Here is a 23,857-nt window from a genome sequence, read left to right on the forward strand (position 1 = left end):
CGCAACAAGCAAATCAGTAGGCCGAACCCTTAACCTTGTGGTTTGTTTGTATGAAAGTTATCCCTGCAAAGGATAAAGCCTACTTGTGAAGCCTACTTAAAATTAGGCCTAAGAGTCATCCCCAGAGAACCTCTTTTAATGCTCAGATGTGGCCTGTGTCTTTCTCAGCCAATGTGGCAAGCAAACTCACCGCCCTCCCCCTCTTTACGTGAGACATGACTCCCAGGGCTGTAATCCTCCCTGGCAACGTGGGACAGAAGTCCTAGAATGAACTGGGACTCAGCAGCAAGGGACTGAGAAAACCTTCTCCACCAAAAGGGGGAAGAGAGAAATGAGACAAAATAAAGCATTGGTGGCTGAGAGTTTTCAAACAGAGTCGAGAGGTTATCCTGGAAGTTACTCTTATGCATATTAAATTGCGTAATTTAAAGATATCCCCTTTTTATTTTAAGGTGTATTAAAGAGGCTAGAGGGAAGTGTGTGAAACTGTAGAGTTGTGTTCCATTAGCCATGTATCTTTAAGATGATTGTATAATGATACAACTTTCACAGTGTGACTATGTGAGTGTAAAAACCTTGTGTCTGATGTTCCTTTTATCTACGATATTGACAGATGAGTAAAAAATAATGGATTAAAAATAAGTGAATAATACGGGGAATAAGTTTTAAAATAGAGTAGATTGAAATACTAGTGAGCAATGAAAGGGAGTGTAAGGAGTATAGAAAAAAATACGGGAAACAAAGGTTAAAATATATTGAGTAGATGGAAATACTAGTGGTCAGTGAGAGGGAGGGGTATGGGGTATGGTATGTATAAGTTTTTTCTTTTTATCTTTTTCTGGAGTGATGCAAATGAAAAAAAGAAAAAACTAACAATGCAAAAAAAATAACCATTATTTTGGGTGTGTGATGATACCTCTTTTTTTAGTTTTCATTTCTCTAATGGCTAATAATATTGAGCATATTTTCATATACTTCTTGGCCACTTGAATATATTCTTTGGAGGAATGTCTCTTTAAATCTTTGGCCCATTTTTGTTATTACGTTGTAAGGGTTCTTTATGTATTCTGGATATTAACCCTTATAAGTTACATGATTTCCAAATATTTTCTCCCATTCTTTAGGTTGTGCTTTCACTGTCTTGATAATATGTTTTGATGCACGTTTTTAATTTTGATGAAGTCCATTTTATCTATTTGTTCTTTTGTCACTTAGGCTTTTGGTGTAAAATCTAAAAACCCTTTGCCTACTACGAAGTCCTGAAGATATTTCCCTATGGATGGGGGTGGTAGCCACTGCATGGAATTTCACATACGTGAAATTCGTGTATATTTACCAGAGTTTATCAGCTTCTTCCCCTAGCTCTTCCCAGGATGGTGTACAGTGTTCCACTAGACTCCAGTGTTTGAAAATAATTGTTTCAGACAGTTCCTGCCAGTTGTGGAGGGACTGATTCCTTGAGCTTCCTACTATACCATGTTTTCCCAACTTTGATTTTTAAAATAACAAAAGTAATATATACCTACTGTAGTGCATGAAAAATAGATGAAAATAAATCATCCATAATATCACCACTTGGATATAACCACTTTTAACATATCACAGTAGACTTTTCTTTGTACCTTTGTGACTAAAAATCTGTTTTTATTTGTTTACTGTTGTTTATAAAATGGAATTCGATAATACATTGTTTTGTAACCTTTAAAAATATGTATTTTTATGTGGAGCTATGATCTGAATCTCAATAAGAACTGATGTAAAATAAGAATTCTTAGAGCATATACGCTGTTAATCTCAGAGGGATGACTGAGGAAAGTAGGTCACAGCAGCTGAAGAGGTCAACCCTTGAGCAAGGAGGGAGAGAAGAGGTATGAAGCTCTAAGGCTGGGCTGTCTACTAGGACGTCATTCAGGGTTGCAACTTGCTAGTCAGCCCCGTTGAAATTACATCGCATGAATTCAAGAAATCAGACTAAGTCATTGGACATAGTATAAAGTTGATAGATAAAGAAAGTACTGGTTAATTTAGCAGAGGCCTGAGTCTTTCTGTTTTTATTTCTTGTCTTTAGGAGAGAAGCCTTTCCTTTGTGAAGCTCAAGGGTGTGGCCGTTCCTTTGCTGAGTATTCTAGTCTACGAAAACATCTGGTGGTTCACTCAGGTACTAGAATGGGTGTCCTTTGCAGATTGCAAGAAAGGTGAAGAACCAAAAGGTTGTTGTGATGGTGGGGTTAATAAGGAAATCTTAAACAAAACTCTTCACATAAAGATAAAGCTTCCTCCTCATCATGACAGAATCAGAAATCAAGGGCTTTGATAATTACTTTCACAAGGTCTTAAAATCAGGAGAAAGACATCTAATTGTCCTTTTTATTTCAGCTATGCCATTGAACTGCTTTTTTATCCCAAACTTTTTCTGAGGAGATAGGAAATTTGCTTGGCATTGTGCTGGGTGCTTTATAAGTGACATCAAATATGGATCCTGTTCTTTAGGAATTGACATTTCCATTCCTCTGGGGGGATTTCAGGTCAGAAGAAAGGATTTATGTCAGTGACAGCAGCCCCTGTAAAATTACTACCCTCTGATAATGAGCCTTTTTCAGTCATCATTATCCATTTTGGCAGAAAATAAGCCTTTACAGCTTTAATGACAAATCTTCTCATTCCCTAACATGTAGTAGAGGAGAGAGGAATAAGATTTGGTGACTCATTTTCTGTTTTGGAGCCTTAGATTAATTCTCTGTAATTCTGTCAGCTTGCACACTTTATGCAAATGAGCTGGTCTTTCAAAATATCTGAGCATATTCCACTGCAGCCAGACCTTGTAAGCTCAATAGAAAAGCTGAAGTGATATCCTCCCTTCCCAGCGCCTTTCCCAAACAGAAGTCACATACAGACCAGGGAGAATCTGTGTCTTGTTAGAGAGAATGTTTATCATGGGACATAGTAAGTTATAGTGAAAGGAAGACTAGAAAGGTAGCTTAAGAAAGACCTAATGAAGGGGGCGGGCCGCGGTGGCTCAGCGGGCAAAGTGCTTGCCTGCTATGCCAGAGGACCTCGGTTCGATTCCCGGCCCCAGCCCATGTAACAAAAACGGAGAAACAGAATACAAGAAAATGTTTAAAGATGTTTCCCTTTCTTCCTTCCTTCCTTCCTTCTATCCTTCCTTCCTTCTCTCTGTCTTTCCTTTAAAAAAAAAAAAAAAAAAAAGACCTAATGAGGAGTTTTGTGTTATGTTTATATATTATGTTATCATAATAATTTTTTTTTTTAAAGATAGGAAAAAGGTCTAAAATGTCAGGATGGAGATCTTGTAGAGCTTACTGAAGGTACTGTCTATGAGAACTGGTTAAACTGGCAGTGATGCATAAGCTGGGTTTAAGTAGAAGGGGGAGGAGGAAGAGAAAGGGAGAGAGAGAAGAGGTTAGGGAAGTGTTGAGAGAGATGATGAGGGTTTGCAGGAGCCTGCAGAGTAGCTCATAAGCTTCTGAGGGTTAGAAAATTCTTGACAAGTGGTAGGTTTTCAGAATTAGTTAACTGACTGAAAGAACCAGTTTGAAGGATTGAGAAGCAGCAGTGTGTGAGGACCCACCTGAAAGTATGAGAGTAGATGTTATAACTTTTGGGTAGACTGTGCAGATTTCATGACTCCCCTCCAGTATTGCTGAAGAATCTAAAAACTGGATTGGAGAACATAGGCCGTGGAGGTTACTCAGAGTTAGGATTTACCAAAGCAGAAATGAATTCATTGTTCTAGAATGAACGCAGGTAATTGTCAAAATGGCTGTTTGTGGGTAGCGAAAGGAAGTCAGAGAAGGAGGAATGGAGAGAAGAGACCAGGTTATTTTGATGAGAATAGCAGTGTTATTCAGTGGGCCTGAGGGACTTGGAAAGGTATAATCAAAGATGTGAATTTCAGAGTTGAAGTCTTAGGGAAATGAAGTAGTTTTTTATGTGATGATAAGCTCTAAGCAGAGGTGGTAAAGCCTAAGGGCTAAATGTGAACTTCAGATGTGTTTAGCTTGGCCTGTGTAGTGTTTTTATTTTATTTTATTATGTAACATTTCAAAATTATACAAAAACGTTTTCTTACATAAAAAGACTGTTATCATACCTGTCAAAATTAGTGATAATTCCTTGGTTTCAGCTCATACCCAGTCCAGCCAACTTTGTCTTTTTCCAGTTGTTTCAAAATGTCTTTGGTTTGTTTAAAGCATGATCCAAGAAGGTTTAATATTGTACTTGGTTAACAAGTCTTCTTAAATCTAGCTCTATCTTACACTTTTTTTTCATGCCATAGGCTTGTTGCAGAACAGCCAGTTGGGTCATATAGAATGTCGCATATTGTTGCTTTCTTGATTTGCTTCCTGTATTTCCTATAAATGGAAGTAATCTCTAAAGTCTTACTTAAATTCAAGTTCAGAATTTTTGGCAAATTTGGATCACATCAGGAGGCAACACAGTGCTTGGTGTTCAAAATTGAACAGTGAGTTCAGGTGGTATATTAATTTGTTAAAGCTGCCAGAATACAAAAGGGAATGTATTAAGTTGCAAGTTTACGGTTCTAAGGCCATAAAATGCACAGACTAAGGCATCCTGAGAAAGGTGCCTTAACTCCACAGAAAGGGCTAGTGATGTTCGGGGTTTCTCTCTCATCTGAGAAGGCACATAGCAATGTCTGCTAGCTTTCTCTACCCATTTCTTCAAATGGGGTCTTGTGAAGATGTTTTCTTTCTGCGTCTCCAAGTGTCTTTAACTGTATGGGCTCTGAAGCTTTCTCCAAAATGGTTCCCTCTTAAAAAACTCTAGTAAGTGACCCACCTTGAATGGGTGGAGACACATCTCCATGGAAACCACTTAATCAGAAGGTCCCACCCACAATTGGATGAGTCCTATCTCCATGGAAACAACTTAATCAAAAGATCCCGCTCAGCAATATTGAATAAAGATTAAAGAAAATGACTTCTCTGGAGTACACAACAGCTTCAGACCAGCGCGAGTAATGATAACCTAATCCCTCTACTGTAAAGTGCTCTCTTGTTCACAGGGGCTATCTAATGATTTATATGGGAAAGGCAGGATAAATATATAATTCTTTTAATTCAAAGTTTCAGAATAAGGAACTGGTGCCCTTTTCATTTCCATATAATTTTAGAATTAGCTTGTCAGTTTTCTACCAAAAACATTATAGGGATTGCATTGATTGAATCTATAGGAGAAATTGCCATTGTAACACTTGAGTGTTACAATCTATGAACATGGAATATCTCTCCATTAATTTAGATCTCTAATTTCTTCTCTGAACAAAATTTTGTAGTTTTCAGTGTACAAGTCTTACACATCTTTTGTTAAATTTGTTGCTAAGTATTTTCTTTTTGATGCTATTGTGAATGAAATTGTTTTCTTAATCTCAGTTTTGTATTGTTCATTGTTGTTATATAAAAAATGCAGTTAAATTCTGTATATTGATCTTATCGCCTTGGTAAACTCATGACTTTGAATTGATTGAGGGCTCAGCCTACTAAATTGGTTGTCCCCGCTGCTGGTAAAATATCAAGTCTTGTCCAGGTGGGAAAGTTGAATATTTTCTCCTTTCTCCCCAGTTCCCCAAGGTGACTTTGCAAATACTGTTTTATTCTCTGCCTAAATTACTCTGGGATATATTGGGGCATTACACTAACCTGTACAAACCAAGAAGATCTCATGCCCTATTCAGTATCTGATCTCTGTGCTTTTGACATGAGTCATTAGTCTTCTATAGCTTCTTTGTTTTCTGGTATAAGAAGACATCCCAAGTTCATCTTACATATTTCCTACCCCATACTTGAAATCAGCCATTCCTCCAAGGAACCCTGGTTTCTTTTAGTGGATACCACAGTGTGTGTGCTATGTGTCCTCATTGCTGTTAGGTTGTTATTACTTCTAATCCTTTTAAATGACCATGGCTAGAGAAAGTATGGTGTATTTTTTTGTTTGTTTTTTTAGTTTTCCTCTGATACCAGAGGCTTGGTTTTATTGTGCAGCTTTCTTTTTCCTCAGTGACATGCCATAGGCTGTGGTGGCTGCACATGGTCACATAACAGGACAGGGCCACTGGGCAAGGAGCTAGAAAAAGTGTTTTTAAAAAGAAAACAGTCAGTTCATGCTGATATTTCCAATTAAACTTTTTTTAAAAACTTTTTTATTGTATAGTATAACATACATTCAAAGTAAAGAGATAAAAAAGGAATAGTTTTCAAAGCACGCTTCAACAAGTAGATAGAGGACAGATCCCAGAGTTTGTCATGGGCTACCATACGATCCTCTCAGATTTTTCCTTCTAGTTTCTCCAGAATATAGGAGGCTAGAAGGCATAAATATTTTTTTATCACCACAATAGACTATTTTTCTTTCTTTTTTGTGAAAAATAACATACAAAAAAAGCAATAAATTGCAAAGCTTAGCACCACAGTTAATTGTAGAACGTATTTCAGAGTTTGATATGGGTTACAGTTCCACACTTTTAAGTTTTTACTTCTGGGTGCTCTAAGATACTAGAGACTAAAAGAGATATCAGTTTAATGATTCAGCAATCATATTCATTTGTTAAATCCTATCTTCTCTGTATAACTCCACCATCACCTTTGATCTTTCTATCCCTCTCTTTAGGGGTGTTTGGGCTATGGCCATTCTAACTTTTTCTTGTTGGAAGCGGCTGTCAGTAATATGGGGTTGAGAGATGGAATTATCTGATGTTCTGGAGAGGCTGGGCCCTCTAGGTTTCAGGACTTATCTGGTCCAGGGACCCATCTGGAGGTTGTAGGTTTCTGGAAAGTTACTCTAGTGCATGGAACCCTTGTGGAATCTTATATATACCCTAGATATTCTTTAGGATTGGCAGGAATGGTCCTGGTTGGGGATTGGCAGGTTATGATAGGTAGCAAGGTCTAACTGAAGCTTGTGTAAGAGCAGCCTCAAGAGTAGCCTCTCAAATCTATTTGAGCTCTCTCTGCCATGGATACTTTATGAGTTACATTCTTTCCCCCCTTTTGGTGAGGATAGAATTGTTGATCCCATGGTGCCAGGGCCAGACTCATCCCTGGCAGTCATCTCCCATGTTGCCAGGGAGACTTTCACCCCTGGATGTCATGTCCCACGTATGGGGGAGGGCAGTGATTTCACTTGCAGAATTGGGCTTAGAGAGCATGAGGCCACATCCAAGCAACAAAAGAGGTCCTCAGAAGTAACTTTTAGACATACCTGTAGGTAGACTAAGCTTCTCCACTACCTATGTAAGCTTCACAAGAGTAAGCCTGAAGATCAAGAGCATGGCCTATTAATTTAGGTGCCCCTATAGTTTAACTTTAATGTTAGACAATTTTTAGTTTTTTTGTTTTTATACCTTAGACCTTTTCTCTTTACACTGAAAATCTGGGCTCCTAGCATTAATATAATTACTATTGTTTCAAAATAATAATGCCAATATTATTTACCAATAAGTAGTCTGCAGAATTAAGTTTAGGATTTTTTTTTGCACCTGTATTTATTCTGAGAATATATCTATTAAAGATATATAGTCAAAATACTATGTTTAAATACCCTTTAAATAATTGTGGGGTTTTTTTTTTTTGTATGATTATGTCACTATCCTGATACAGTGATAGGTTCCTTTGTTTCAGTTTCTTTTTCAAATGTTAACAAAATTTTTCTTTTTTTGATTTAATTTTATTCTTTTTAATATATAAAGTCAAAACTAGGTATATTCAAAGAAGCTGTGTTTCTGTTTCTGTCCCTTTGTACTTTTCTCTTCCCTGCCCTTGCAAGCAACTGGCTTAATTTCTTTTTAGTTTATTTTCCTTTGCTTCTTTTTGCAAATACAAACATGCAGATTAATTTTTCACTTTTCTTTTCTCTTTTTCCTATACATTGTCTTATTCAGATGTAATGCACATGCCATAATTTGCCCTTTTAAGAGTATACAATTCAGTGATTCGTAGTGTAGTCACAGAGTTGTGCACCTATTACCACTAATTCCAGAACATTTTCTTCACCTTAAGAAGAAAACCCATACCCATTAGCAGTCACTGTCCATTCCTCTCTGAGCCCAGCCCCTGGCAACCACTGATCTGCTTTCTGTCTCTATGGATTTGCTTATTCTATACACTACATATGACTAGGATCACGTAATATGTGACCTTTTGTGATTGCTTCTTTCAGTTAGCACAGGTTTTTCAAGGTTTATCCACATTGTAGCTGCATCCCTACTTCATTTATTTATTTATTTATTTATTTTGCATAGGCAGGCACCTGGAATCAAACCTGGTCTCTGCTATGGCAGGCGAGAACTCTGCCACTGCACCATTGCCTGCCCCTTCATTTATTTTTATGGCTGAAAAATAACTCCACTTTATGGACATACTAGTTTGCTTATCTGTTCATAAATTGATGAATATATAGGGTTGTTTCCACTTTTTCACTGTTATGAATAATGTTATGAACATTCATGTATATGCTTTTGGATGAATATGTTTTCATTTCTCTTGGGCATATACTGAGGAGTAGAATTACTGGGTCATCTGGAAGCTATGTTTCATTTTTTGGGGAACTGCCAAATGGTTTTCTGAAGTAGCTGTATCATTTTACATTCCTGCCAGCAATGTGTTTACACTTTTCCACTTCCTCACCAATGCTTGTTATTATTTGTCTTTTTTGTTATAGTCATCCTGGTAGGTGTGACTCCATTGCTTTCCTACATAAAAGTAACGAAATTCTATGCTTTTTTTTTCTTTTAACCTAACAATATATCTTGGAGTCATTCCATATCAGCATATAGAAATTTTCCTCATTCCTCTTTACGCTGCATGGTAGTCCACCATGTTTATATTGCAATTTTATTCAGTTAGTCTTCTGTGATGAATATTTGGGTTATTTTCTGTCTTTATTTTAAATAGTGCTGTAGTGAATAATCCTGTGGATAGATTATTTCAAATTTTGCCGCTGAACTTTACAAAAGATTCCTGGAAGTAGAATTCCCAGATCAAAGAGCAAATGGTGATTTTACTCAATACTATCAGATTGAGCTGTGATATTTTGTATTCCTTTCAGCAATGCTGATTGCGACACAGTGTTTCTGTTTACTGTGACTTGGGAACCAACATTTACAAATCAGGTTTTATACTTAAATATCCTCATTGCCATCTTTTTTGGTTTGCTGAAGCAGCTGGAATGCAATATCCCAGAAATGGACTGGTTTTTCAAATGAGGATTTGTTAGGTTACAGTTCTAAGACCATGCAAATTTCTAAATTAAGGCATCAAGAGGAAGATACCTTGTTTGGGGAAAGGGTACTGGCATCTGGGGTTCCTCTGTCACGTGGGAAGGCACATGGCATTGTCTCCTGAGCCTTCTCACCCAAAATGTTCCTGGGCTACAGTGGGACCTTGATTTTTTTCTCCTGAAGAATTTCTGTCTAAATTCTTTCTCTCCATGAGCTCTCTTAAAGGACTCCAGTAAAGAATTAAGACCCATCTTGAATTGAGTGCATCTCACCTCCATGGAAACAAACTGTCAAAAGGCGTGCCCGACATTTGGTGAAGCAAAATAAGCCAGAAACAAAACAGCAATTATTGTATGGTCTCATTTAGAAAATACTTCTAAGAAAACAGGGGACTAGAGTATAAGCTCTTAGAGCAGTCATATTTAGTCCTGAATGGTAATTGTTATTTCTGGATTTTGAGAGGTTGTTTTATATATCGATAACCTGGTATTTAGTGATAAGAATGTAGCCAATCAGGTTGGGATTAAGGTAATTCAGAACACAGGGGTAAGGAAGACATTGTCTATATTTTATAACCTCTTAGTAAGAAGCTATAAAAGGTTTTTTTTTTTTTTAGCATTTTTTTTTTTTTATTTTATTAGTTTTTGTTTGTTTGTTTGTTTTTTTTTACATGGGCTGGGGCCGGGAATCGAACCGGGGTCCTCCGGCATGGCAGGCAAGCACTCTTGCCCGCTGAGCCACCGCGGCCCGCCCTATAAAAGGTTTTTAACCATCTGAGTAATATGCCTAGATGACAAAGATTTTATGTCTTATCAGACCAGTGTACTTACTGATATGTATGTTGAACATCCTTCTTCCTTATTGTTTTAGACAGTGCCTCCTCACTTAACAAAAAATTGTCTTTCTAAAATCATGTTAACTCCTGTTTATTTACTGTCAAACTTTTATGTCACCTTGAGATTCCACCCACAATAGATCTGCCCCCACAAGAGTGGGTTAAAATAACAGTCTTTTCTAGAGTGCATAACAGAGTCAAACCAGCACACATCTCTAAAAAAAAAAAAAGGGCAACAACAAAAAACAGGATCTGGCATTGCTAGGCCTAAGTTTACATATGCAGCAGTTAGCAAGAACTGAGTAAAGCTTCCTCTTTATGGAGAAGGTACTTTAGGTTACTACATGGTCCATCTGGCCATTTCATTCCTTATGCTACCTATCAGGCATGCATTTTGACCTCTGCTCTAAGTGGTTGTCTGTATGGGTAGAATGGAGATTGAGAGTTTGGTGCTTGAGGACATAGAAGACACTTGAGATCATTGTGTTAGAAAAGCTACCAATATGAATGGTGAAGATCCTAAGAATGGTGATAGGTATTTTCTATACCTGTAAGAGGATATTGTGAACCCAGGGTTAGTTGGAATCCATGAGGAAGGTACTTGTCTTAGAGGTTCATGGAATTCTGTATCTGAAAAGGAAAGTACATTAATACTCTCTGTGCCTGGTATGATCCCATACCAAAGAGGTTGTTTTGTGAATGCAGCAGTGCAGTGGGTCTGGAAAGGACTGGAGACTGACAGCATTGAATTTGCTAAGCCCTCCCGGCATACTCTTCCTGCCTTCCCCCATGTGCTAAAGATTGAGATACCAGTCTTGTGTTAGTTTAACATTGTCTGGGCCTCTCCATCTAGGTCTAGAGTATGTTCTTTTGCTGTCAGGAATATACCTCGTCTTTTTGACTGCCCTGTCTTAACATGATCCCTGTTTCAGGAGAGAAGCCTCATCAGTGCCAAGTCTGTGGGAAGACCTTCTCTCAGAGTGGGAGCAGGAATGTGCACATGAGAAAGCATCACTTGCAGATAGGAGCAGCTGGGAGTCAAGAGCAGGAGCAGACTGGTGAGAAGAGTGGGCACAGTGAAGGGCTGTGTCTTCTAGGTTCAGAAAGCCAGTTAACTGGCCTGTGTGGTTTTTTGGAAATTTTCTGATTCTGTTTAGGATAGAGAGACTTGGCCTCATTTGGTGGTTCTCAAAAAAGGAGAATTACCTACAAGCTTTTAAACGTATATATTCCTGTGGTTTATTCCCCTCCCCCCAAACAAAACAAAATAGTCTGATAAGTGAGATTATTTGGAAGATCTCAGAATCTAGTTTTAAAAGTTCCCCCTAGTGAGTAGTTGATGTTAATTAATTGAGTGCTAATCTAGTAATCAGCATGTGTGTATCACTGTGATAAAGATTTCTATAAAACAAGGGTTTAAGCATCTTTTACTTCTCAATCATGATTTTCCCTAACCTAAATTTGATAGCTTTTTAATTTTTTCTTTTTCCATGTCCTGCCTTAATCAGTTATTTCATTCCAAATACTCCTTTGTGAGAATCCACCTATCCTGTTTCATATGCTAATTCTTCAGTTGCTGATCACAGGTAAAAATATTTGTTCCTAAGGCTCACTCCTTTCTCTCTAGTTTTATTCTTTTTTTCTCCAAAGTAGGTGGCACTCAAGATATAGAAGGTTGACTTCTAGTTCTATAGAGGGCCAGCTTCCTTGTGAAGGAAAATGAGGACCAGGCACAGCCTTAAAAGAGGTTGACTGCTGTATGTCTCTCACATCCTGTTCTTTGTGCAGCTGAGCCACTAATGGGCAGTAGTTTGCTTGAAGAGGCTTCAGTACCCAGTAAAAACCTGGTGTCTATGAATTCCCAGCCCAGCCTTGGTGGAGAAACCTTGAATCTACCAAATACCAATTCTGTCCTGGGAGTTGATGGTAAGACGTTCGACTCTCCTTTATTTGGGAATAGTAGACTGCAACTAGAGCCAAAGAGTGGGGTAGTTTCCAAAACAGTAGATTTAATTAATTTCATTTCTTCTGAGAGGCTTTGTTTGGTATGGTTGTGTGGCATTTGTGTTCTTTATTTTTGGGATGGATAAGGTGGATTGTTAAAAAAAATTGTCATTGAAATGATGTAATAAAAGAAAAAGGAATAAATGTAAAAAGATATCTATAATTTAGCATCCTTGACAAATTATTTTTTATCTTTCCTATTGCAGTTATGGAAGAACTTAACTCTTAAAAAAAACATTTTAACAGGATATGACCATGTTTTACAGAGGAGATATAAAGCATTTTCTTAAAACCTTTAAAAAGAAGCCATATCTGCTAGAAAAAAGAAAGGGCTCCCTAGGAAAGTTATTCCTCACTAATATAGAAATTTCACCAAAGTTACTAATCCAGGCTCTCTTTTCTGAAAAACTTAACAGGTGAGGTCAGCGTCTATTATTCAGTGCCTACTATGTGCTTGGCACCATGGGAAAGTCAAAAGTAGAGACAGGAACTTTAAAATCTGGTAGAGAAGACAAAAATTACATATGGGAAGCAACATTGAGTAAATAGTTACGAGCAAACATTAAATTAAATGATAAATTATATGGTATAGTATGGAAGATCAGTATGAACAAGAAAGGCCCTAGAAGAAACTTTGAATTTCTTCAAGAGATAAGGGCTACACCTGTGTACTGTTCACAGACTGTTTTCTTTGTTTTGTTTCCTACTAAGAACATATGTTAAGTCTGAGATCCTGGTTTTGTTACCTATCCTACTAAGTGACCATGTTTGTATAACTTCACCATGGAGCCTCTAAGGCCCAGAGTGTGCTGCCACAATGAACCTCCTCTCTTTCATTAGTGATAATTAGTGGATAACTAAAGCATGAACCGTGGAAATTGTCTGGAGCTAGTTTACTAGCCCTGAAGAAGAAAGTCTAAAGGGAGGAAGGGCCACAGAGTAGGAACTTTGGAGCCAGGCTTAACTTAGCTTTTTGTTCTGCTTATATTAAAATATTTATATCCTTAGTGAACACTTCAAGGGTTGGATCTGGTTCCCTGATCTGCCTGCCTGAGCAGCTTTTACCATGTTTCATGTGCAATTTTAATCTCAGTAACAATGCTCAAGCCATATTACTTAAAGTTGATATGTAAAAAACTGGTTAACTCTTCTGTCAAGATTTCTTGCATTTTCTACATCCCCTCCCCCCTTGCCACTTTTGCAATACTCTCCACACCACCAATAATGATTATCAGACAGGAATTAATTTGGAAGAAATAGAGGAATGTAGAATTCAGTTTTTGAGGAAGTAATTTTCAGAGTCCTTAATGAGAGGCTTGATAAAGTAGATAGATAAATCTTTGGATTTATTTTTCAATGAAACACTGTTCTGTTGTTTCACAGAGGTGCTTGCTGAAGGATCCCCTCGTCCCCTGTCTTCAGTGCCTGATGTGACACATCACTTGGTGACTATGCAGTCAGGGAGGCAGTCATACGAGGTTTCTGTCTTAACTGCAGTAAATCCACAGGAGGTAAAACTGTCTCTTGTTCTTACTTAAATTCTGTGGTTATCAATGTGGAAAGTAGTTGAAAATCTACTTTAGAGGCTCTGAAAAGAAAAAAATATATATACAACTGTCATTTCCTGGAAACTTTTATTAGAATATCTCACTTTAAGCTAAGCCTGAGTCCAGCTCTGAAAGGCTCTTGAGTGTTAAGGGTTTCCGCACTAGGAGATTTGGTCAGTCACAGCTGGGATTTTCATCCTTAAAGAGCTTATTTACACATTCCTTAATGAATGATATTTACTCCCATTGTTGTTGTTTGCTTCACTATGAGAAGAGGATGCTGCTTTTATTTTATAAGGAAAGTAACATCTAGGGACAAAGTGGTCCCTGGGCAAAAAAGGTAGTGACAAAATCATTTAAAATAATCATTGTTCAGTCTGCCAGATTCATATGTCTGGATGATAGTAGGCTGAACTAACTGGGCATATAGGAATTTGTTCACTTATTTGTTGATTGAGTAACCATCATCTAAACCAAAGAGAGGCTTTAGATTTATTCTAAACATCCGTAACAATTATGGTCTTGGCTCTGATCTAGAAAACAAACTGTAAAACAGTCAGATTTCTAGACTCTGAGGATATTGTAATGACCTTGTGACACACAGTGGTGTCATGCAAGTGGAATGAGTTCATCACAAGCTCATTTCATGTGCACAAGCTTTTGTCAAAATCTGTGGTAGCCCAGATCCCTTCAGCATTACAATAACTTTCAGTCTTCTCCCATCTTTGTCCCCTTTCCTTTCGTTATAAGCTTTATATTACAATAAGCTGTTACAGCATTCAAATAGCTCTGCATTCTATATTGAATATTCTCAGTTAATCTGTAATATTTCTGGGGTTATCCAGGACCACAGGGACAGACATGTTAATGCTTCTGCCAAGACCTTTCCCTGTATCTAGCACAGTGACCCATGGTCTAAGCCTTGCTTGTATTATATTGAAAGTTTTTACTATAGGTATCATTGGTTTTTCCCTAGGTTATCTTCTCATGGTTACAGTTTTGCACCTAATTATGTCTCATCTGTGGAGCCTTCCTCTTTCTCCTCTGCTTTTACCCTCTTTATTAACATTTTTGTTATGGAAGGTTTCAAAGAGAAGAGAGAGAGAATAGTATAATGAACCCAATGAATCACTCAACTTCAACAATTAACTTTCTACTGCTTGTTTCATCTCTTCACTCTGACTTTTTGTTGTTGTTGTTGCAGTTCTGTTGGTGCTGGAGTGTTTTAAAGCAAATCTCAGACATATTATTTTATCCGGAAGTATTTTACTCTCTGGTCTAACTGGGAAGGATTTTTTTCATAACTATACGCTCAAAAAATTAGTTTTTTTTTTTTTGCTTGGGCAGGCACTGGGAATCGACCTGGGTCTCTGGCATGGCAGGCGAGAACTCTGCCTGCTGAGCCACTGTGACCCACCCAAAATTAATTTTTTGATATCCTCTAACACTAGTTTTTCTTTCCTTGAAAATTTCTTTTTGTGATTGGTTTGAATCAGGGTTCAAACAAGGCTTATTCCTTGCAGTCATTTATATTTCTCTTAAATCTATCTTAATCTATAACAGTACTCTTCCTCTTTTTTTCAGGACAGTTGTCTATTTAAGGAATTGGGTTATTTGACCCATAATCTAGAATTTCCCATAATCTGGTTTTGATTGATTGACTCCTTTCTTGTTTAATATATATTTCTATCCACCAATTTCCTAAGAACAGAGTTTTTAGAGATTTGATTAGATTCATGTTTATTTATTTTTTCCCCCTTGCCAAGAATACTTTATAGAGGATATTCTTGTTTCCTATTATGTATCACCTGGAGGCCATGATATTTGGTTCTTCTCTGATTGATCTTAATATTGATCAACTTTATTTAAAAATTTTAGCAGCCTTTACTGATCATGGCCTATGTCTGTGTTTTTCATTTAGGGCTTTCAAAATGGTGATATCTTAATTGTCTCATTCCTTCTACTTTTATTAATTGTGATTCTTCTACAAAAGAAGCACTTGCTCCCGTCACCTATTGAGTTGTCCTGAAATACTGCACAGGAAAAGCACCTCCTTCTCTTTTCACCTAGCACAAATTATTCTGACAAGTCAATCCACAGCACTCAACCTTTTATTTTTTATATTTGAAACCTTGGAGTTTTTATTTCCTATACTGTTAAATAACTTTTTTACTGAAGTACTCCTAATTATCCTAAATATTAGATAATATCATTTAACAGATATTTATTATGTATCTTCTGTGTGTGAGGCACTCTGCTGGGTGCTTGTTTTACAGTAATAAGCAAAACACAATCTCTGCTACATGGAGCTTACAGTCAGATGATAGGATATCCACCTTTTATAACTCCTTAAGTATGTGAATGGTGCCCCTAGAGTTGTGCTCTATAGAGAGGTTAGAGTAACAGATCAATAAATGGCAATTTTCACACAGTAAAGTAAGTGCTTATCTTGGGGGAGGTCAGGGAATATGTTTTAGAGTTTATGTTGAGACCTGAGTAGCAATCATTTTTTTTATGAATTATTTTTTTATTGATTAAAAAAATTAACAAATGAAACATTAAGATATCATTCCATTCTACATATACAATCAGTAATTCTTAATATCATCACATAGTTGCATATTCATCATTTCTTAGGACATTTGTATTGATTTAGAAAAAGAAATAAAAAGACAACAGAAAAAGAAATAAAACGATAATAGAGAAAAAAAAGATTTACCATACCCCTTACCCCTCGCTTTCATTTACCACTAGCATTTCAAACTAAATTTATTTTAACATTTGTTCCCCCTATTATTTATTTTTTTTCCATATGTTCTACTCTTCTGTTGATATAGTAGCTAAAAGGAGCATCAGACACAAGGTTTTCACATTCACAGAGTCTCATTGTGAAAGCTACATCATTGTTCTATCATCATCAAGAAACATGGCTACTGGAACACAGCTCTACATTTTCAGGCAGTTCCCTCCAGCCTCTCCACTACAACAAGGTGATATCTACTTAATGCATAAGAATAACCTCCAGGATAACCTCTCGACTCTATTTGGAATCTCTCAGCCATTGACATTTAGTCCCATTTCACTCTTTCCCCTTTGGTCGAGAAGGTTCTCTCAGTCCCTTGATGCTGATTCTCAGCTCATTCCAGGATCTCTGTCCCACGTTGTCAGGAAGGTCCACACCCCTGGGAGTCATGTCCCACGCAGAGAAAGGGAGGGTGATGAGACTGCTTGTCATGTTGACTGGGGAGAGAGGCCACATCTGAGCAACAAAAGAGGCTCTCTTGGGGGTGACTCTTAGGCCTAAATTTTAAGTAGACTTGACCTATCCTTTATGGGGTTAAGTTTCATATGAACAAACTCCAAGACTGGGGGCTCTGCCTATAGCTTTGGTTGTCCACACTTCTTGTGAGAATATCAAGAAATTCAACTTGGGGAAGTTGAATTTCTCCCTGCTCTCACGATTCCCCAAAGGGGGCTTGCAAATACTTTTCCAGTCACTGATCAAATCACTCTGGGATTCATCAGGGCATTACTCTGGACAAACCAACAAAATCTCATGTCCTACCTGAGATTCCAAGAACTTATGACATTCAGTCAAACTGTCTACATTACATGAGTTATATTAGGAAATGCTCTAGTCAAAATATAAATTTTGTAACAAACATTTTTTGCTTTAGTCTCACACATAAGATGACATTTTAAAGTATTAATTATCATCTATTTTCAGCACACTGCAATAATGACATTTCTTTGTTCTTCCTCATGCCAAAATATTTTTAAAATTTGTACATTATACATTTCTCTATGATTATACACTCTAGGCATTCCTAGATTATACCATCTCGATCTTTAACATCTATCTTTCTTTCTGATTTCATTTATGTCCCCAACCCTCCTCCCTCTATCATTCTCACACGTAGCTTCATTCAGTGTTTTAACATAATTACATTACACTTAGGTAGTATTGTGCTGTCCATTTTTGAGTTTTTGTATCCAGTCCTGTTGCACAGTCTGTATCCCTTCAGCGCCAATTACCCATTATCTTACCCTATTTCTAACTCCTGATGGTCTCTGTTACCAATGACATATTCCAAGATTATTCTCTAATGTCGGTTCACATCAGTGGGACCATACAGTATTTGTCCTTTAGTTTTTGGCTAGTCTCACTCAGCATAATGTTCTCTAGGTCCATCCATGTTATTACATGCTTCATAAGTTTATTCTGTCTTAAAGCTGCATAATATTCCATCGTATGTATATACCACAGTTTGTTTAGCCACTCGTCTGTTGATGGACATTTTGGCTGTTTCCATCTCTTTGCAATTGTAAAAAATGCTACTGTAAATATTGGTGTGCAAATGTCTGTTTGTATCTTTGCCCTTAAGTCCTCTGAGTAGATACCTAGCAATGGTATTGCTGGGTCATATGGCAATTCTATATTCAGCTTTTTGAGGAACCGCCAAACTACCTTCCACAGTGGTTGCACCATTTGACATTCTCACCAACAGTGAATAAGTGTGCCTCTTTCTCCACATCCTCTCCAGCACTTGTCATTTTCTGTTTTGTTGATAATGGCCATTCTGGTGGGTGTGAGATGATATCTCATTGTGGTTTTGATTTGCATTTCTCTAATGGCCAGGGACGTTGAGCATCTCTTCATGTGCCTTTTGGCCATTTTTATTTCCTCTTCTGAGAAGTGTCTGTCCAAGTCTTTTTCCCATTTTGTTATTGGATTGGCTGTCTTTTTGTTGTTGAGTTGAACAATCTCTATATAAATTCTGGATACTAGACCTTTATCTGATATGTCATTTCCAAATATCGTCTCCCATTGTATAGGCTGTCTTTTTACTTTCTTGATGAAGTTCTTTGATGCACAAAAGTGTTTAATTTTGAGGAGTTCCCATTTATTTATTTCCTTCTTCAGTGCTCTTGCTTTAGGTGTAAGGTCCATAAAACCACCTCCAATTACAAGATTTATAAGATATCTCCCTACATTTTCCTCTTATTGTTTTATGGTCTTAGACCTAATGTTTAGATCTTTGATCCATTTTGAGTTAACTTTTGTATAGGGTGTGAGATATGGGTCTTCTTTCATTCTTTTGCATATGGATATCCAGTTCTCTAGGCACCATTTATTGAAGAGACTGTTCTGTCCCAGGTGAGTTGGCTTGACTGCCTTATCAAAGATCAAATGTCCATAGATGAGAGGGTCTATATCTGAGCACTCTATTCGATTCCGTTGGTCAATATATCTATCTTTATGCCAGTACCATACTGTTTTGACCACTGTGGCTTCATAATATGCCTTAAAATCAGGCAGCGTGAGACCTCCAGCTTCGTTTCGTATCCTCAAGATATTTTTAGCAATTTGGGGCACCCTGCCCTTCCAGATAAATTTGCTTATTGGTTTTTGTATTTCTGAGAAGTAAGTTGTTGGGATATTGATTGGTATTGCATTGAATCTGTACATCAATTTAGGTAGAATTGGCATCTTAACTATATTTAGTCTTCCAATCCATGAACATGGTATGTCCTTCCATCTATTTAGGTCTTCTGTGATTTTTTTTTTTTTAACAGTTTCTTGTAGTTTTCTTTCTATAGGTCTTTTGTCTCCATAGTTAAATTTATTCCTAAGTATTTTATTCTTTTAGTTGTGATTGTAAATGGAATTCATTTCTTGATTTCCCCCTCAGATTATTCATTACTAGTGTATAGAAACACTACAGATTTTTCAATGTTGATCTTGTAACCTGGCACTTTGTTGTACTCATTTATTATCTCTAGTAGTTTTGCTGTGGATTTTTTAGGGTTTTCGACATATGGTATCATATCATCTGCAAACAGTGATAGTTTTACTTCTTTGTTTCCAATTTTGATGCCTTGTATTTCTTTTTCTTGTCTAATTGCTCTGGCTAGAACCTATAACACGATGTTGAGTAACAGTGGTGATAGCGGACATCCTTGTCTTGTTCCTGATCTTAGGGGGAAAGTTTTCAATTGTTCCCATTGAGGATGGTATTAGCTGTGGGTTTTTCATATATCCCCTTTATCATTTTAAGGAAATTCCCTTGTATTCCTATCCTTTGAAGTGTTTTCAACAGGAAAGAATGTTGAATCTTGTCAAATGCCTTCTCTGCATCAATTTTGGCTAGTCTCACTCAGCACAATGTTCTCAAGGTCCATCCATGTTGTTACATACTTCAAAAGTTTATTCTGTCTTAAAGCTGCATAATATTCCATCGTATGTATATACCACAGTTTGTTTAGCCACTCGTCTGTTGATGGACATTTTGGCTGTTTCCATCTCCTTGCAATTGTAAATAATGCTGCTTTAAATATTCGTGTGCAAGTGTCTGTTTGTGTCTTTGCCCTTAAGTGCTCTGATCATGTGATTTTTCTGCTTTGATCTGTTGATATGGTGTATTACATTAATTGATTTTCTTATGTTGAACCATCCTTGCATACCTGGGATGAATCCTACTTGGTCATGATGTATAATTCTTTTAATGTGTTGCTGGATTCGATTTGCTAGAATTTTATTGAGGATTTTTGCATCTATATTCATTAGAGAGATTGGTCTGTAGTTTTCTTTTTTTGTAATATCTTTGCCTGGTTTGGTATAAGGGTGATGTTGGCTTTATAGAATGAATTGGGTAGCTTTCCCTCCACTTCAATTTTTTTGAAGAGTTTGAGCAGGGTTCGTACTAATTCTTTCTGGAATGTTTGGTAGAATTCACATGTGAAGCTTTTCTTTTTGAGAAGCTTTTTAATGACTGATCCAATTTCTTTACTTGTGATTGGTTTGTTGAGGTCATCTATTTCTTTTTGAGTCAAAGTTGGTTGCTCATGCCTTTGTAGGAAGTTGTCCACTTCATCTACATTGTTGTATTTATTAGCATAAAATTGTTCATAGTATCCTGTTATTACCTCCTTTATTTCTGTGAGGTCAGTGGTTATGTCTCCTCTTCCATTTCTGATCTTATTTATTTGCATCCTCTCTCTTCTTCTTTTTGTCAATCTTGCTAAGGGCCCATCAATCTTATTGATTTTCTTATAGAACCAACTTCTGGTTTTATTCATTTTTCTCTATTGTTTTCATGTTCTCAATTTCATTTATTTCTGCTCTAATCTTTGTTATTTCTTTCCTTTTGCTTGCTTTGGGGTTAGTTTGCTGTTCTTTCTCCAGTTCTTCCAAGTGGACAGTTAATTCCCGAATTTTTGCCCTTTCCTCTTTTTTGATATAGGCATTTAGGGCAATAAATTTCCCTCTTAGCACTGCCTTTGCTGCATCCCATAAGTTTTGATATGTTGTGTTTTCATTTTCATTTGCCTCGAGATATTTACTGATTTCTCTTGTAGTTTCTTCCTTGACCCACTGGTTGTTTAAGATTGTGTGGTTGAGCCTCCACGTATTTGTGAATTTTCTGGCGTCCTGCCTATTATTGATTTCCAACTTCTTTCCTTTATGAGCTGAGAAAGTGTTGTGTATGATTTCAATCTTTTTAAATTTGTTGAGAGTTGCTTTGTGACCCAGCATATGGTCTATCTTTGAGAATGATCCATGAGCACTTGAGAAAAAGGTGTATCATGCTGTTGGGTGTAATGTCCTATAAATGTCTGTTAAGTCTAGCTCATTTATTGTAATATTCAAATTCTTTGTTTCTTTATTGATCCTCTGTCTAGATGTTCTGTCCATTGATGAGAGTGGGGAATTGAAGTCTCCAACTATTATGGTAGATGTGTCTATTTCCCTTTTCAGTGTTTGCAGTGTTTGCCTCACGTATTTTGGGGCATTCTAGTTTGGTGCATAAATATTTATGATTGTTATGTCTTCTTGTTGAATTGTTCCTTTTATTAGTACATAGTATCCTTCTTTGTCTCTTTTAACTGTTTTACATTCAAAGTCTGATTTGTTGGATATTAGTATAGCTACTCCTGCTCTTTTCTGGTTGTTATTTGCATGAAATATCTTTTCCCAATCTTTCACTTTCAACCTATGTTTATCTTTGGGTCTAAGATGTGTTTCCTGTAGACAGCATATAGAAGGATCCTGTTTTTTAATTAATTCTGCCAGTCTATGTCTTTTGATTGCAGAGTTCAATCCATTAACATTTAGTGTTATTATTGTTTGGGTAGTACTTTCCTCTACCATTTTGCCTTTTGTATTTTATATGTCATATCTAATTTTCCTTCTTTCTACATTCTTCTCCATACCTCTCTCTTCTGTCTTTTTGTATTTGTCCCTAGTGCTCCCTTTAGTATCTCTTGCAGAGCTGGTCTCTTGGTCACAAATTCTTTCAATGATTTTTTGTCTGAAAATGTTTTAATTTCTCCCTCATTTTTGAAGGACAATTTTGCTGGGTATAGAATTCTTGGTTGGCAGTTTTTCTCTTTTAGTAATTTAAATATATCATCCCACTGTCTTCGCACCTCCATGGTTTCTGCTGAGAAATCTACACATAGTCTTACTGGGTTTCCCTTGTATGTAATGGATTGCTTTTCTCTTGCTGCTTTCAAGATCCTCTCTTTCTCTTTGACCTCTGACATTCTAACTAGTAAGTGTCTTCGAGAACATGTATTTGGATCTATTCTCTTTGGGGTGCGCTGCACTTCTTGGATCTGTAATTTTAGGACTTTCATAAGAGTTGGGAAATTTTCAGTGATAATTTCTTCCATTAGTTCTTTTCCTCTTTTTCCCTTCTCTTCTTCCAGGACACCCACAACACGTATATTTGTGCCCTTCATATTATCATTCAATTCCCTGAGTCCCTGCTCATATTTTTCCATTCTTTTCCCTATAATTTCTGTTTCTTTTTGTATTTCAGTTGTTCCATCCTCCAGTTCACTAATCCTAACCTGTCTCTTGAAATCTACCATTGTAGGTTTCCATTGTTTTTTTCATCTCTTCTACTGTATCTTTCATTCCCATAAGTTCTGTGATTTGTGTTTTCAGACTTTCCATTTCTGCTTTTTGTTCATTCCTTGCCTTCTTCATGTCCTCCCTCAATTCACTGATTTGGTTTTTTGATGAGGTGTTCCACTTCTGTTCTTATATTCTGAATTAATTGTTTCAGCTCCTGAATCTCATTTAAACTATTGGTTTGTTCCTTTGACTGGGCCATATCTTCAATTTTCCTGGTGTGATTTGTTATTTTTTGCTGGCATCTAGACATTTAATTACCTTAATTAGTTTATTCTGGATATTGCTTTCACTTATCTCACCTAGGGTTTTCTTGCTAGATGAGTTTGTTGTCTGTTCTTTGACCTTCAGTTCAGCTTTTTCTGGGCCTCTAGCTTCAGTTTTGTTTAACAGAGGGTAATTTTTCAGTTCTTGTTTTCTTGTTTCTTGTCCTGCTTTTAAGGTGCCTCTTCCTTCCCCACCCTTAGGAGAGTCTACATAAGTATTACAGACTCCAGTGGGGTTTTCCAGGACCAAACTGGCCTCCTATCAGTGGGAAGGAGTCACCTGCATCAGTTTTCCCTGAGGGTGAGACCCAGCAGGTTGAAAGACTTTCCTGTGAAGTCTCTGGGCTCTGTTTTTCTTACCTTGCCCAGTATGTGGTGCTTGTCTGCCTGCGGGTCCCACTAGCAAAAGATGTTGTGGCTCCTTTAACTTTGGAAGGCTCTCCCTGCTCTGGGTGTGGTGAAGACAGAGGAGAGATTGTACGCTGGTTTTAATGGCTTCAAATTGCCAAGCCCTGTATTCAGAATTCCTTGAGAGAGGGATTCCACCTGAATTGGGTTTCACCCCTCCCCTGGGGAAGGCTCAGGCAAGAGACAGCCCTGAAAGCAGTCTGTTTCTGCCTATGCCTGGGGCAGTTGCAGCTGGAGTAGTCCTGCTCCTGAATCCAGAGGCAGCCAAGCCTCCGTAGAAGCAGCCACAAAAGCCTGTGTTTCGTCCCCTTTCCTCTTTTTCAGTTAGCCGAATAAGCGACCTCTGCCTTGACCAGTTTCGCCTGAGCTTGGGTCCTATTTTTAGTAGTCAGAATTTGTTTATTAATGCCACAATTGGTGTTTGGTTGGACTCAGTCCCTGCCACTGTTAGAGTGTCTTTCCTTTCCCTTCGGAAAGCCGCCTGTGGGGGAGGGTCGCTGGGCACCGGCCACTAAGGCTTGGGGAACTCCTTGTTCTGGAGACTCGCGGCCAGTCCAGCTGGTCCAGACTAGGGTACGCTGTGTGTCCGGTCACTGTCGTGGCTCCGGGAGCTGTTCTGTACTG

The 23,857-nt window shown here is 37.5% G+C and overlaps 2 protein-coding genes and 1 long non-coding RNA gene across 4 annotated transcripts in view; all 3 read left to right on the top strand.

The window, feature by feature from the left end:
- Positions 1 to 23,857, top strand: part of ZNF410 (zinc finger protein 410) — an 86,378-nt gene that overhangs the window by 52,774 nt on the left and 9,747 nt on the right. Inside the window, exons 8-11 of one of the 2 annotated variants that reach the window (XM_077123028.1) lie at positions 2,069 to 2,158; positions 11,021 to 11,146; positions 11,877 to 12,014; positions 13,476 to 13,603. In XM_077123028.1, coding sequence (XP_076979143.1) covers positions 2,069 to 2,158; positions 11,021 to 11,146; positions 11,877 to 12,014; positions 13,476 to 13,603 — 482 coding nt within the window. The remainder of the gene's footprint in view (positions 1 to 2,068; positions 2,159 to 11,020; positions 11,147 to 11,876; positions 12,015 to 13,475; positions 13,604 to 23,857) is intronic. The other variant, XM_077123029.1, reaches the window with a different exon arrangement.
- LOC143651995 (uncharacterized) lies at positions 7,627 to 10,320 on the top strand. Its single transcript, XR_013160354.1, has 2 exons — positions 7,627 to 9,852; positions 10,015 to 10,320. It is a non-coding gene; the product is annotated as an uncharacterized LOC143651995 (long non-coding RNA).
- The window catches only part of COQ6 (coenzyme Q6, monooxygenase), a 55,787-nt gene continuing 45,516 nt past the window's right edge, over positions 13,587 to 23,857 (top strand). Inside the window, exon 1 of the mRNA XM_077123026.1 lies at positions 13,587 to 13,603. The gene's annotated coding sequence lies outside the window, so the exon portion shown is untranslated. The remainder of the gene's footprint in view (positions 13,604 to 23,857) is intronic.

Source organism: Tamandua tetradactyla, chromosome 12 (genome assembly GCF_023851605.1).
Source record: "Tamandua tetradactyla isolate mTamTet1 chromosome 12, mTamTet1.pri, whole genome shotgun sequence".
Taxonomy (NCBI): domain Eukaryota; kingdom Metazoa; phylum Chordata; class Mammalia; order Pilosa; family Myrmecophagidae; genus Tamandua; species Tamandua tetradactyla.